Source organism: Primulina eburnea, chromosome 9, assembly GCF_022965805.1.
Source record: "Primulina eburnea isolate SZY01 chromosome 9, ASM2296580v1, whole genome shotgun sequence".
Lineage (NCBI taxonomy): Eukaryota > Viridiplantae > Streptophyta > Magnoliopsida > Lamiales > Gesneriaceae > Primulina > Primulina eburnea.
The window spans coordinates 35,134,739-35,148,755 of NC_133109.1; the positions used below are offsets into that span (position 1 = coordinate 35,134,739).

The 14,017-nt window shown below is 38.5% G+C and overlaps 1 protein-coding gene across 1 annotated transcript in view; it reads right to left on the reverse strand.

The window, feature by feature from the left end:
- LOC140842074 (5'-3' exoribonuclease 4) overlaps positions 1-12,407 on the reverse strand; it is a 48,011-nt gene extending 35,604 nt beyond the window's left edge. Inside the window, 9 exon segments of the mRNA XM_073209893.1 lie at positions 9,131-9,295; positions 9,407-9,559; positions 10,081-10,143; positions 10,249-10,258; positions 10,325-10,434; positions 10,601-10,792; positions 10,895-10,971; positions 11,050-11,152; positions 11,925-12,407. Of these exon segments, the coding sequence (XP_073065994.1) occupies positions 9,131-9,295; positions 9,407-9,559; positions 10,081-10,143; positions 10,249-10,258; positions 10,325-10,434; positions 10,601-10,792; positions 10,895-10,971; positions 11,050-11,152; positions 11,925-12,131 (1,080 nt within the window). The 5' untranslated portion in view covers positions 12,132-12,407.
- Between the last annotated feature and the right edge of the window lie 1,610 nt (positions 12,408-14,017).

Below are 14,017 nucleotides of genomic sequence, written 5' to 3' on the forward strand. Positions count from 1 at the left end.
GGCAAAGCGAATTGGCCTATCACTTATTTGGGGGTTCCTTTGGGAGGGAACCCATTGAAAGCATCATTTTGGCAACCGGTAGTTAATAAACTGTCCAAAAAACTTGTTGCATGGAAGAAAGGTTTTCTGTCGAAAGGTGCCAGATTGACTTTGATACTATCGGTCTTGAATTCCATACCGATATATTACATGTCATTATTTAGGCTGCCGAGAAATGTTGAGGAAGTCATGGACAAAATTTCAAGGAATTTTCTTTGGGATGGAGCGGATGGAGATGCACATATACATTTGGCCTCATGGGATCAAGTTTATAAACCAAAGGAAAGAGGTGGACTAGGCATAGTTAAACTAAGATTCAAAAATGAAGCCTTGTTAGGGAAGTGGTGGTGGAGATTCTTAAAGGAAGAGGGGACTTTATGGAAAAAGATCATAATTAGCAAATATGGATTTCAAGAAAATGGATGGGATGCGGGATTGGCGAGTGGTGTAACATTCAGATGCCCTTGGAAGTTTATCTCCCGGATTTACCCAACTTTCAAACGTTGTGTTTTAGTTAAGGTGAGAGGAGGGAATAAAGTGAGATTTTGGGAAGATCATTGGGTGGGTGATGGTTCCTTCAAAGTAGTTTTCCCAGCTTTACATCAGCTGTCAAATGTTCACAATCTGCCCATTTCGAACTTCGCATCACTTGATGAGTCCAACTTGAACTCTTCTTGGGATTTTCACTTCAGACGAGAGATTAGAGAGGGAGAGCTAGATGAGTTGACAGGTTTATTAGAGGTCTTAGAATCGGTTAGATTAGTCCGGGGGGTGCGAGACTTTGTCCAGTGGGGCGGGGATTCTTCGGGCATTTTTTCGGTAAGTTCATTTTACGATTCTTTTTTCTGTCATAATCTTCACCCAAAATTCCACCTTTTTGACAACATTTGGAAAATTCCTGTGCCGACCAAGATTCGATTCTTCTCTTGGTCAGCCTCTTTGGGTAAGCTGCCAAGCTCGGAGACAATTCAAAAAAGGTTCCCTGGAATTGCTCTGTCTCCAAATATGTGTGTTCTATGCAGACAGGAAACCGAGACTCAGGAACATATGTTGATTCACTGCTCTTTCGCAATCTCTCTGTGGAGTAGGGCTTTGCAAGAATTGAGGTTGACTTGGGTGACACCGAAATCAACAAAAGAGCTATTCGGCATGGATTTGGCCCAATCAACAGGGACTAAAGGAAGAATTTTCTGGAAAGTCGTGGTCCATTGCCTATGCTGGACAATTTGGTTGGAAAGAAACAAGAGAATCTTTGAAGGAACAGAGTCAAATGTTGAGATTTGCTGGGAGAAGATCAAAGTTAATGTGGCCTTGTGGATTGGAAACCACAAAGACTTCGACAACGTTTCGGTTTTTGATTTGTTAAGACAATGGGATTATGTGTATCTTTGAGACTCTCAAGCTTTTTTGTTTTGTTTGTAGGTTGACAGTGAACTTCCAGTCCACTGCATTTCTGTTCTAATACTTGTAAACTTTTAAATCATTATTAATTAATAAAATTATGTTTCCTATAAAAAAAAAAAATTGGGTCTGAAAATTAATCTGGAAAAAAGCGTTTTTTTGGGAGTTAATATACGGAAGAGGAGGTCGAAGGGTTGGTGTTAGCAATTAGGTGTAAAGAGGAGAAATGGCCGATTAAGTATCTCGGGGCACCGTTGGGTGGCAATCCTAGGAAATTCGATTTTGGGAACCGTGATATCCAAAATGTCCAAGAAATTTGCAAGTTGAAAAAGGTGTTCCCACGAGCAGATGGAAAACGCCCCCTGTATCGGGCTAGTAGCACGAGATGACATGATAAAGATTGAACACAAAGTATTCACGCTGCGTTTGGGAAATGGGAGCTGTTCTATTTGGTGGGCTGAAAGAACCAAGAGATCGAGTTACATGTTGAACTTTGACCGAGAGGAGGCACATTGGATAAGCCTAAGATTCAAGGACTTCATCAATAATCCCTTTTCAGGCTCGGACCTCCATCGATATAGGGACAGGAACGCGGTTTTCACAATGTAGAGAATTAACAACGAACGTTGAAGATTCGTCGAGGTGTCCAAATTCTGCACGAGGGGCAGAAAGCAAACCAGAATTGTGCCCAGTGGTTACAATTCAGAGGGATGGAAGAACATATCGACTGCCTTGGGGAAGTTGCTGTCAGAGAGTTATCAGAGAACGACTCAACAATCTATCCTACATTGCGGTTCAAACCCGCTGAGAACCAACACAGTAAAACTGGATGATAGAACAATAGAAAGGGAGCCTGAATGAGGGCAGTTAAAAGCTATGGAGGACAGTGGTGGGCTAAGAACGGACATGAAGTGGCATGAAGCAATCATTGTTACCAAAGGTAGGGTGAATATCTCTTGGGAGCTTAATCAAATTGTTCTTGGGAACTCTACAAATAAATAGGTAGAACTATTTCCGTTCAAGCCAACAGAGCAGTATGGTGGCCATCGAATTCGGACGAGTTCGCATACTATATCAACCTGAAAAGAGGATTCTTCGATAATGGCGTGTCTTTGGACTTCGAGGAGTGGAGACCAGATATTAATATGTCTGATATGGTAGACAAATATTGCAACAGCTGGATCAAGATTTGTGGGCTACATTGGAATTTTTGGTCGCCAGAGAATTTCAAAATCATAGGGGAACGGCGAACATATGCCCAAGTTGTGGTGAATGGCAAGAGGACATTGGCGGGATCGGGCTACACAAACATTCATAGGAAACGGATAGGAATGGCGGAGTTCATAAGCTGTCCTATCAAAGGAAAGAAAGAATCAGGGGTTATACTTGATCAACCAATGAGCACGGAAAACAGGAGGATAGGAGTTGGATACGGGAACAACGGGGAAAGGATGGAAAATGCGCAGGGCTCTAGGCCTTCGAAGGAACAGAAATGATCAGCATGAAAGAGCGAGACATCGACACCACCATTGGGGGGAAGTGTTCAAGATATTGAGGAAAGTCGCCCCAAAAGAGCAACAAAATTCAGATGCTCACCAATTCATTCTATGACTAATATAGACGCTGAGGAGCAATACAATAGGGTGGGTGTGGCAAGCAATAATCAACTAGTGCCTACTTATGGGAACGTCTATCGCAGAAGACACAAAAGAGGCAGTGTTGGGAAAAATGCGGTTACGACGATGATGGGATTACAGATTCGGGCCTCTTTAACAGGGAGGACAGCAAGAAGTTGGGGATACATGATTCAGAGGACATAATAGAAATTGAGTTTGATGACTCACAAGATGATTAGCTGGAAAATGAATTTGATTCCTCGGAGTTTGATAGTCACGTTTTTTTTTCCGATCAGAGGAGTCAACAAAAATTGTAGAAAAGGCAGCATTAATGAAGGGGCTGTTCTCACCATCGAAGGGGATTATGTCTATCACCAAGCCACTTCAACCTCAAAATGCGAAACCTACTGTGGGACAGGTGCTAACCAGTATTCACCATTCTATTTTACCAGTGTCGCTCTTAGTACCGGGGTTGTCTGGGGTTCTACTAGGAGGAGGGACAGAGAGGGTAGATGTCTTGTCGGGCTCCGAGAGAGAAAGTTTCAAAGGGACTGAGTGGAGAATAATATGTGTGTTGCAAGGGAAATCGGGGCAGATTCTACAGATGGAAACTGTTGGATTGGGGTGAAGAAATCGACGGGTCTCTAAAGTAGAGAACTATATAGGTTGAGTGTGGAATCAACTACGAGAGAGGTTCGACCTCGAAGGGTCCCAATTCTTTGTTATGAAAATATGCTCTTGGAATATCAGGGGAGGAGGGGCGGTAAGAAGGAGAGAACTAGTTCGAACTGTCATACATAAGAAAACTCCGGATATAGTGATGCTTTTGGAAACCAAGAAACAACAGGTGGATAAACGGTTCGTGGCAAGTTTGGAAGTCTAGATTTGTGGATTGGGTGTGTCTACCTTCGGTTGGGAGATCTGGGGGTATACTAGTGATGTGGGATCCTAGAGTGGTGGTAGTCAATAATAATTGAAAGGGGAGTTTTCGGTGTCGATTGAAATTCGTTTGAATGACGAGATCAAGTGGTGGTTTTCTGCCATTTAAGGACCGATCAAGCAAAGAGAGAGAAAGAGTTATTCTGGGATGAATTAGCAGGCTTGAACTCTATTTGTGGTGACAAATGGTTCCTGGGAGGTGATTTTAATGTGGTCAGAAATACGGTAGAAAAGATGAATAGCCTCTCAAACACCACGAGCATGTTATGTTTTGATAGTTTGATAGGGGAGTTGGGACTTCATGACCCTCCACTATTGAACGCAAAGTACACGTGGTCAAATTTTAAAGTCGATCAGTTTTGTCGCCTCTTAGACAGATATCTCATCTCCGGGGGCTGGAGGGACATTTTCCCCACTTTCAGACAAACGATGCTACCAGAATTGCATCGGACCACTGTCCGGTGATGTTTGATACCGCTAAGTCGACTTGGGGTCCTGCTCCGTTTAGATTTGAGAATGCTTGGTTGTCACACCATAATTTTAAAGACTTAGTCAAGTCATGGTGGAATAATGGGGCCATTCAGGGGTGGGAAGGTTGTAAGTTTATGAAAAAACTAAAAAGGATTAAAGTCGAGGTTTCCAAATGAAATAGAGGGGTTTTCGGAGATGTGGGTTTCAGATACACGGAGTTGGCTAACAATGATAAATCAGTTGGATGAGTTAGAAGCTGAGGGAGGTTGGTCTCAAACTCTTCATGAGGAAATAAGGGCTGCAAGGTATGAACTTTAAATTTTGTCGTTTAGAAGATTCCAAATAGAAAGTCAAAAGGCGAAAGTGAGATTGTAGAGGGAAGGGGATCAGAACTCAAAATTTTTCCATTCATTGTTGAACAACGGAAGGAACAAATCAACGATAGACAAAGTGGAGTTGGAGGATGGGTCTGTGGTTACGGAGGAGAGACAGATTGAAGAAAACATTATTAACTTCTACAGGAATCTGTATAGAAAATCGGAAGGGGGTGGAGGGGGATTCGATGGGTTGGAATGGTGCCCTTTAGATAGGCTTGAAGCGGAGGAGTTGGAGATTCCATTTTCGGAGGAAGAGATTAAAAAAACGGTGTTTGAGAGTGATGGATCCAAAGCTCCAGGGCCGGACGGGTTTACATTGGCTTTCTTTCAAAAGAGTTGGGATACGGTCAAAGCGGATTTAACGAAGGTGTTTGCTGAATTTTTTGAAGGAGAAGTTGTTAGTGGCATCACAAACGAAACCTATATTTGCCTAATCCCAAAGAAACAAGAAGCGATTAAGGTTAATGACTTTAGACCAATTAGTTTGACAACGAGCATGTATAAGATATTGGCCAGAGTCTTGACAAATAGGCTGAAGAAAGTATTGAGCAGTACAATAGCGGAGAACCAGTGTGCTTTTATTAAAAGAAGACAGATTCTGAACTGTTTCCTCATTGCGAATGAAGTTATAGAAGAATATCGACGGAAAAAAAGAAAGGTTGGGTGCTTAAAATTGACTTGCAAAAGGTGTACGACAACGTTGATTGGAGGTTTCTGGATTTTGTGTTACAAAAGAAATGGTTTGGAGACAGATGGAGGAGGTGGATTATGGGGTCCGTGTCTAATATTTCTTTCTCGATTTTTATCAACGGAAGGCCAAGGGGAAAATTTAAACGGAAGAGAGGCCTCAAACAAGGGGATCCATTATCCCCTTTCTTTTTTAATCTATTTATAGATGGTTTGGGGAGGTTGGATGATAATTATAATGATTTTCTCTGTGAAGATTAAGATTTGCATTGGACTCATGTAGCACAAGCGGCTAGGATTGGTGAAAGTGCATTTGACTTTCGATCTCGACATGTATCGACTTCAAAAAGAGCATCATCATCTACTTCAGCAAAAAAAAAGCAATCTTCAGCCCAAACTTTTTTTTTTATAGGAAACGTATATTTATTAATAATAAAGGACAGAGGATTACAGCATTGGACTAGTAGTCCACTATGTTAACTACACTCAACACACTAACAGCACTGTAGGAAAAAACGAAAACGAAGCGAATAATCTAGCAATACACAAGTTCCCAATGTCTCATTAAGTCAAAGAAGGAGACATTCGTAAAGTCTTTGTGATTTCCAAGCCACGATGCTATGCTGATCTTGATTTCCAAACTAATCTTGTAGATGAAGAGACGGTCGACTGACATTGATCAAATCAGTGCTAAGCGCGTTGCCTACTTACTTTATGTCCCTCTTCAAGATCACAAACAGAGTGGCGAAGCTTTTGGAAGCATTGATGAGGAATTTTCTATGGGATGGAATAGATGGGGAAACGCATTACCATGTTGTCAACTGGAATCAGGTGTGCAAACCGATAGATAGGGGAGGCTTAGGTTTGGGGAGTATACGCCTGAGGAATACAGCCCTGTTAGGGAAATGGTGGTGGAGATGCGCGGTAGAAAAAGATTCTCTGTGGAAAAAAAAATTGGGTAGCATTTATGGATTTCAAGATAATGGCTGGGACGTAAGGGTGGCAAGGAACTCGACTTTCAGAAGCCCTTGGAAGTTTATTTCTCGATCCCATTCGACTTGTCATCACTTGATTGGTACGGTGCTTAAGGGAGGGAATCTCATTAGGTTTTGGGAGGATATGTGGGCCGGTTTATTGTAGTTCCAAGTTAGTTTCCCTCACCTTCATCTTCTCTCATCCACCACAAACAAACCTATCCATCACTTCTATTAGTCTTAGTTAGTCAAGGCAATTCAGTCATTCAATGGGATGTGCGGTTCAGAAGAGGGTTGAATAACATCGAGTTGGGAGAATACGCTTCTCTTCTAGGGGTATAAGAGTCAGTAACACTGAGTGTGGGTACGGTGGACGTCAAGGTTTGGTTAGGGGACTCCTCTGGTGTTTTCTCTGTCAGTTCTCTTTACTCATCATTCTTTTCGAGTAATACTTATCCTTTTTTCCCTTACTACTATAACATCTGGAAAGTACCTATCCCACAAAAAGTGAAGGTATTCTCTTGGATAGTGGCTTTGGGAAAATTGCCGACTTGTGACAACTTGCAGAGAAGACGGCCGGATCATGTTTTAAACCCACAATGGTGTTACTTGTGCAAGAAAAACGAGGAGAATCGGGATCATATCTTGATACACTGTGCTTTCACAAGACTGTATTTGGACCAACGTAATGCAACACTTGGGATTCGAGTGGATTTTTCCAGCCACGTCGAAAGACATGTTTATCATGGAGCATGGTTTTCTCATTGGAAAGGGGCTTAGAAATTTTTGGTGCATCATAGTCCATTGTATCTTTTGGTCCACATGGTTGGAGCACAGTAACAGATTTTCAACGACAAGGAAGACTCGTGTGATGAATTATGGGAGAAGATCAGATTCAGAGTAGCGACATGGACGATTACCGTACCAGTGTTTCAGCATTTTCTTCTATCGGATCTAGTTAGGGATTGGTGTTTTATTTTCTCTTGAAGAACTACTGGTCTTTAATTTATGCGGTGGATTGTGGATGGCTCATCCACTAGCTCTGTAAACTCAGTTATAATGAATTATAATAAAATTATAGTTTCCGATAAAAAAAAATCTTGTAGATGAAGAAGAAATAAACCTTCATGAGGACACTGAAAAAGATACTGATGGATACATATCATGCGATGGAGCTGATGACGAAAATTTGGAAAATGGAGATGAACAAGAAGATGACGATGATTTTGATATTTAATATTTCATCTATCACATTTTCAAACACTTTTGATTTTATTTTTATTTTTTGAGAATATTTTGTTTTTTGCGTTTTTTTCTCGTAAAGCTTGAGCTTCGCTTTGCGCTTTAATCCCAAGACAATTTATAGCTTTTTTGAGCATCACGCTTTTGACAACTATGATATTGGGCCTCCACCTCTGGCCGGCACAACACACACCAACTTGGACATAGAGCGCAATTAGGATACCACTTTTGCATCGTCTCGCGCGGGTAATTTCCAAACAGTGCAATCCACGAGAACACCTAAACCTTAGATGAGATTGCCCCTTTCCAAATAAAATAATAGATAGGAAAATAGGAAGCTAAAATCGTGGAAAATTCACTCGAATAAGGATTTCTCATAAAACTGCCCAGAGGAATATGTTGATTATGAACCGTCGAAATCTGAAATAATGACGGAAAATGATCCTAAAATGAAGAATCCCCCACCATGTTCTCCCAAAACCTCATCTTATTCCCCCAGCCACAACCGTGACTGATTGGAGAAAAATCGGGTAGATCCTGTATATAAACTTTTAGGTACTCCTGAAAGTAACACCTCTTACAATGGCTGCGTCCCAAGCATTATCTTGTAACCCATATTTGCTAACAACGATTTTCTTCTACGACGACTCCCTCTCACTGGAGAATCTCCACCACCATTTCCCTAAAAGACCTTTATTACTTTGCCAGATATTGCCAATACCCAAGCCCCCTCGTTCTTTCGGTCTACAGACTTGGTCCCAAGCAACCAAGTGACAATGATGTACCCCATCGGGTCCGTCCCACAAAAAATCTCTCATGATCTTATTCATGGCCTCTGCTACTCCCCAGGGTTGTAACGTCAGGATTAGCATTGTTGATTCCATTATGTTTAATTATAGTTTTATCTCAGCAAACTTCTATCAAGACAGAGATTTGTTTTTAGCAAAAATGTATTTTGATCCATGTATTTGTCCTTTCCACGAACCAACTTGCTCCGCTTAAATGTGTTCAGCCTTGACTACTTGTCTAGCTCATTGTCTTGTTTCGTTTGTGATCAGCCTTGTTCCGTTGTTCTATTCACAAATTTTGTATAGACATAGGTATAGCTGACAATGAATTTGAAATCCCGATTTGAGCAAGCACTATCGGTCGTAGATAAATTTAAGTGCATTAAGAGCCTTTTGATAAACAATGATCATCGTGGCCATAGGCAATTCCGTCGTCTTGAGATTCTTGTAAGTTGGTGCGTCATGCTGATACTATTAAGTAGTTGAAATAAATATATAAAGTAACTTGACAACTTCCTTTCGCAGCATTCTTGATTTCTTTCTCTCCGTGCATTAAACAAAGTAAAAAAAATATTCCTCGATGTTAAGGCACATACCTCTCTAATTTCTAAGGTAGGCATGTGAGGAAGAAAGTCATTGCCAACAAAGAAACATAAAAACACAAAGTCATCCACCAGTCTGTCAAACTCGATTTTGAATGGAGGGTTTGGGATATCCATCTCATATCCCAAGTATTCTCTCAAGACCCAGATGTTGAGAAACTGCCATCAAAATATGGAAGTATTAGTGAAAAAAATCCAAAATAAGGACACCCAAAAGATGGCAATGAGATGAGACGAAAGGATCAATCACAAGAGAATACAATTTCCAACCTGATACTTCTTCTTATGAATGGGAACATCTTTCAAAAAATTCCCATTCACATCTTGAGCTTCGCCATTGGTTCCTCCGTGACATTCAGCAGCCAGATGACCAGTCTGACCACAAAGAAAACACTTTTCCTGGCGTCCAGGAGGATTGATTACCTACACAATCAGAAAAAAATGATTAAAAAACACTGGTAAGTCTCCAGTAGGAATTTCGCTGCTGTCTTCAAAAGTTTTGAGATAATTTTCTAAGATAATTTTGAAATGGTGCTTGGGCATGAGTTTTGAAATTTGAAGAGATAAGTAACGAGGATGTAATATATCATAATTATATGAGAAAAAAGTGAATTAGTATGATGATGGATGGAAAGGTAGAAAAAAAGTCATGATTGATACGTAATTGTGTTCTCAATAGATTGAATGTGACATGATTTGTCAATTAAAAATTGGAGAAATAATAAATTTTTAAATGTTATTAGAGCATATGGAAACTCCTACTGAATAGCGAGGCCGGGTAGCTCTTTTCTCTTTGAAATTCCCTGTGCTCTATCTCTACTTGTTTTTGTTTTGCTCAAGGCCTTTGAGTTGAAAAATGTCAACTTAAAATCCGAATGCAACATTTATTTCACGACTGACAAGAAAGTTCATTGAAATTGCTTCCAGAAATAATAGCTACTAACCTCCCTCAGTATTGAGAAGTGAACTTCATGTGTTGCCAGGGAAAGCATGATCAGGTCTGCATCCTATTTAAAACAGGTGCAAACATGTTTTAGACAATGGCAATCTACACAGAGCACTTCGTAGCAAGCAATTTTAAAATAAAAGAAAAACACGAAATATGGAACTACGGTTCCAACACTCGCACGAAAGAGAAAGAAAAGATAACAAAGAAATACGAAGTTCTTGCACTCACCAGACCATTACAAGCAGTGCCTGGTATTTGGATCAAATCCAGGGAGGTTACGCTGCAATCGTATGTAGGACATAATTTTGTGCTCCCCCTCGCCAGGAACATTTGCATCAGAAAGAATCACCTTCAATACATGGAGTCCAATAAAAAAAATTAAGAACGAAAAAGGTATCCCTAGAAGCCAGAGCCGAATGAAAATAGAACTAGCAAGCATCACTCCAGAGAAAGGCTTATAATATATCGAATTACATTGAATATCAAAGATGATTCTGAGATAATTTTTATCAAACCTTCATAAAGTGCCATCCAGGGCCATGGTTTAACCTACACTGTACATAATACTGAAGAGCTACAGAGAGAACTGCCATAAAGTGAGTGCCGGGAGTGATGACATTTGAATCAGATGTTTCAGTCTTTTCTTTTGGCAATAAATTTTCCTCCTCAAGTTCAAATTCTTTTCTCAATCTTTCTTCTTCAGCTTCCTAACAATAAAGACAGGTTAATATTTCTTGAGTTACTATCATAAACAAGTCAGAGTTCTTCCTTTCAACACTTTGAAATGTTTGACTAGTCAGAATACATACAGCTGCTGCAGCGTCTTTAGCAGCTCTGAAACGACGAGTTCTTTGTTGGTTCATTTTAGCCCTAGGGGCCACACCATCTGCAAATAAAAAATCCCTAACTTTAGGTTTTATTCTTTTGTGAGAAAAACCATATAAATCTAATCAAAGCAGCTTACCAATTGCCATATAAAGAAGTTTTCTTGGACGGACCAATGAAACAAGGTGGTCAATGTAATCAAAAATTGATTTAAACACATCACTGTAAGTGGTAGGCGCAGGCTGCATTCAAGAGAATGAGGCAGGGTCGTCATTTAAGACAGGAACATGAAGTTTTTCGACAAAGCTAATATTGCCTATTGAAGCAACAGAGCTTAACGCCATGTAACCCAAGATACAACCTCCATGTTTAACAAAATACAGCAAACATGTTCCAAATGGCTACGCTAAAGAAATGATACTTGATCATTTAATGAGGTCCATCGATTCCCGAATTCAGGCTAACGACAAACCAAATGGAAAGCTGATAGGACACCCCTCCAAGCAAAAGTATATTCGAATTTTACATCTAAATCAACTGAAATACAAGTTTATAACTCATCCTAACTCAGCACCAACCCAAAACATCCAACTATTCCCCCTCATCTAGATTTTTGTACTCAGCATTATTTGTGTCTCCCAGCATCAAAATGTCCGTTGCCTCCTTCCCCCCATATCAAGAAAATTATAATAATTTTAATTCACATTTAAAAGCTACTGAAAAATACAAATTTTACCTAACGCACACCAGCCCAAAACTTCCAATTTCCATGTATCGCTTTGCCCCTACAGTTTTATATATCAGCTTAAGTCCTCCCAGCCGTCAAAATTTCTTTAAATTTCTGCAGCACTCATTCCACCCAAGTCTAAAAAATTATAACTTCAGATTCAAACGACATTATTTCTTCTCGAGAGAATAGACAAACTCAATAGTTCTTTCCATAAGAAAACAAAACAGCTATCTCCACAAGAAACAGAATTTCATTAAACTATCAAAGAATATAAATATAATTACCTTGCCTTCCGGATGAAAACATGGGTGAATGATACCATTCATATCCAAATACAAATTATCAAACTCAATGCCATTAGGGTTAGGGGTAGACACATCGAGAGGCAGCTGCACGCCGTTATTATCCTTTCCGGGCTCTTCTTCCACCACGTCCACGATACACAAAGGGTACCGATCTGCTAGCCACCTGTAAAAAGACGGTACACCCATCCGTCCTCAGCTCTTGTTTTGACTTTAGCTCTAATTCCACTCGTTTTCGGAGACTGAAAAATAAAAAATCAACTCCGACGACAGGAAAATGTTGCAGTTAGTGATCGCTAATTACTGTTTCGTTGGACTTGGGATTGGAAAGGGGTTGAAGTTCTTGGGAAATTGGCGGTTGGGTTAAGTTACTCGAATTGAAGGAGAACTTGTCATTGTGCAGGATGGCAAAGGGCGGGCGTGAGACCGGGTTTAGACCCGCCACCTTTGCAGCAGTAAGTTCGTTTTTTTTTTCGATTTCTGGTTTTCAAATATTTACTATGAATATCAAACTATTTTATTCCGATTTGGTTGAATTAAAAATATAGTAAACTGAACTGCTAGTGAAAATTCGAAATTCTTCCAATATTTCATATTCAAAATATAACGACATAATTTTTAAAAAATCAGTTAATATTTTTCATTAAAGTTAACGTCTGTCTATTTCATTTTGTGTTATCTAAACTTCACTTTATATGTAAAATATATATCAAATTTATTCGCAAATAAAATATATTGTATACCTTTTTTAACTATTTTGATTTAATTATGCAATTTCTAAACGATTTTTAATTATAAAGGTCATAAATAAATATTATCCTTTTAACTATTTTAATTTAATATATATTATACATAAAATTTTAAATATTTTATTGTGTATAATTTGTAAAATGGTTTAACTGTTGTCATTTTTAAAAATTGAAAACCAACCAAAAAATCCAAAATTACAAAACTCAAAACCGAAACCAAAATCAACTCAAATATAGTAAGTTTCTTATGAGTCTCGCGAATCTTTATCTGTGAGACGGGTCAATCTTACCGATATTCACAATAAAAATTAATAATTTTAGCATAAAAAGTAATATTTTTTCATGAATGACCCAAATAAGATATTCATCTCACAAAATACGACTCGTGACACCGTCTCACACAAGTTTTTGCCCTCAAATATTGTCTAAAATCGAATCAAATAAACCGAAATTTACGGTCAACTCAATTTTTTCAGTTTAAACTATATTGTTTTTAAGATGTATTGTTCAAACATTTTATGTATTCTTCAAACACTAAAATATTGCACACAAAGTGTTTGATAAAATACTTTAACCAAAACAACTCAATTTAATTTCTTGGTGTTTGGTTCATTTTTTAACATTTCAATAACAAGATATTGTAGCTCAAGCTTTTAAATAAAATCTTCAAAAGAGTTTATTAATCCCCCTCTAAACTCTAACTCAATCATAGCAAATTTGTTTTATCTAATTTTTATTATATATTACGAGTTAGAAATAAAATATTATAAAAATTAATGAAAGTATATTTATTAGATTAGTCAACTTTGGATATTGTTGGGACAAATGAGTTTAGAAACACATGTTTAATATATGTTGCACTTTTGCATATATGGTATCAAGTTTTAGCATATGAGTATGTAAAAGTATCGTTCTTACATAGAGTATATATTTAAATTGTATAGTAAGTATCGTAATTGAAATAGCCTAAACTTTACTCAGAAGATTTAATCATGTTTTCGATTATTGACAAATAAATAAATAAGTGAATCACAGAACTAACACACAAGTAACTGAATTCAATGAGAGAATGAATCTAGATCTGCAAGTTCACTTGGTCTCCACTATATTTAATTGTTATTAGCTTGTTGTACAACTGAAATCAACTTGTTCAATAAACAAAAAAACTAAATTACTATCCCACTTCCCCAAGTGATAAATAGAAATGTATTGTCTATTATTGATTTTAATATTCATATTCAAAATCTAGCAATAAATGATATATGTAAATCATGTTCTTGTCATGTTTTCGATGATGTCATACATAGTCCCGAACAATATAAACAC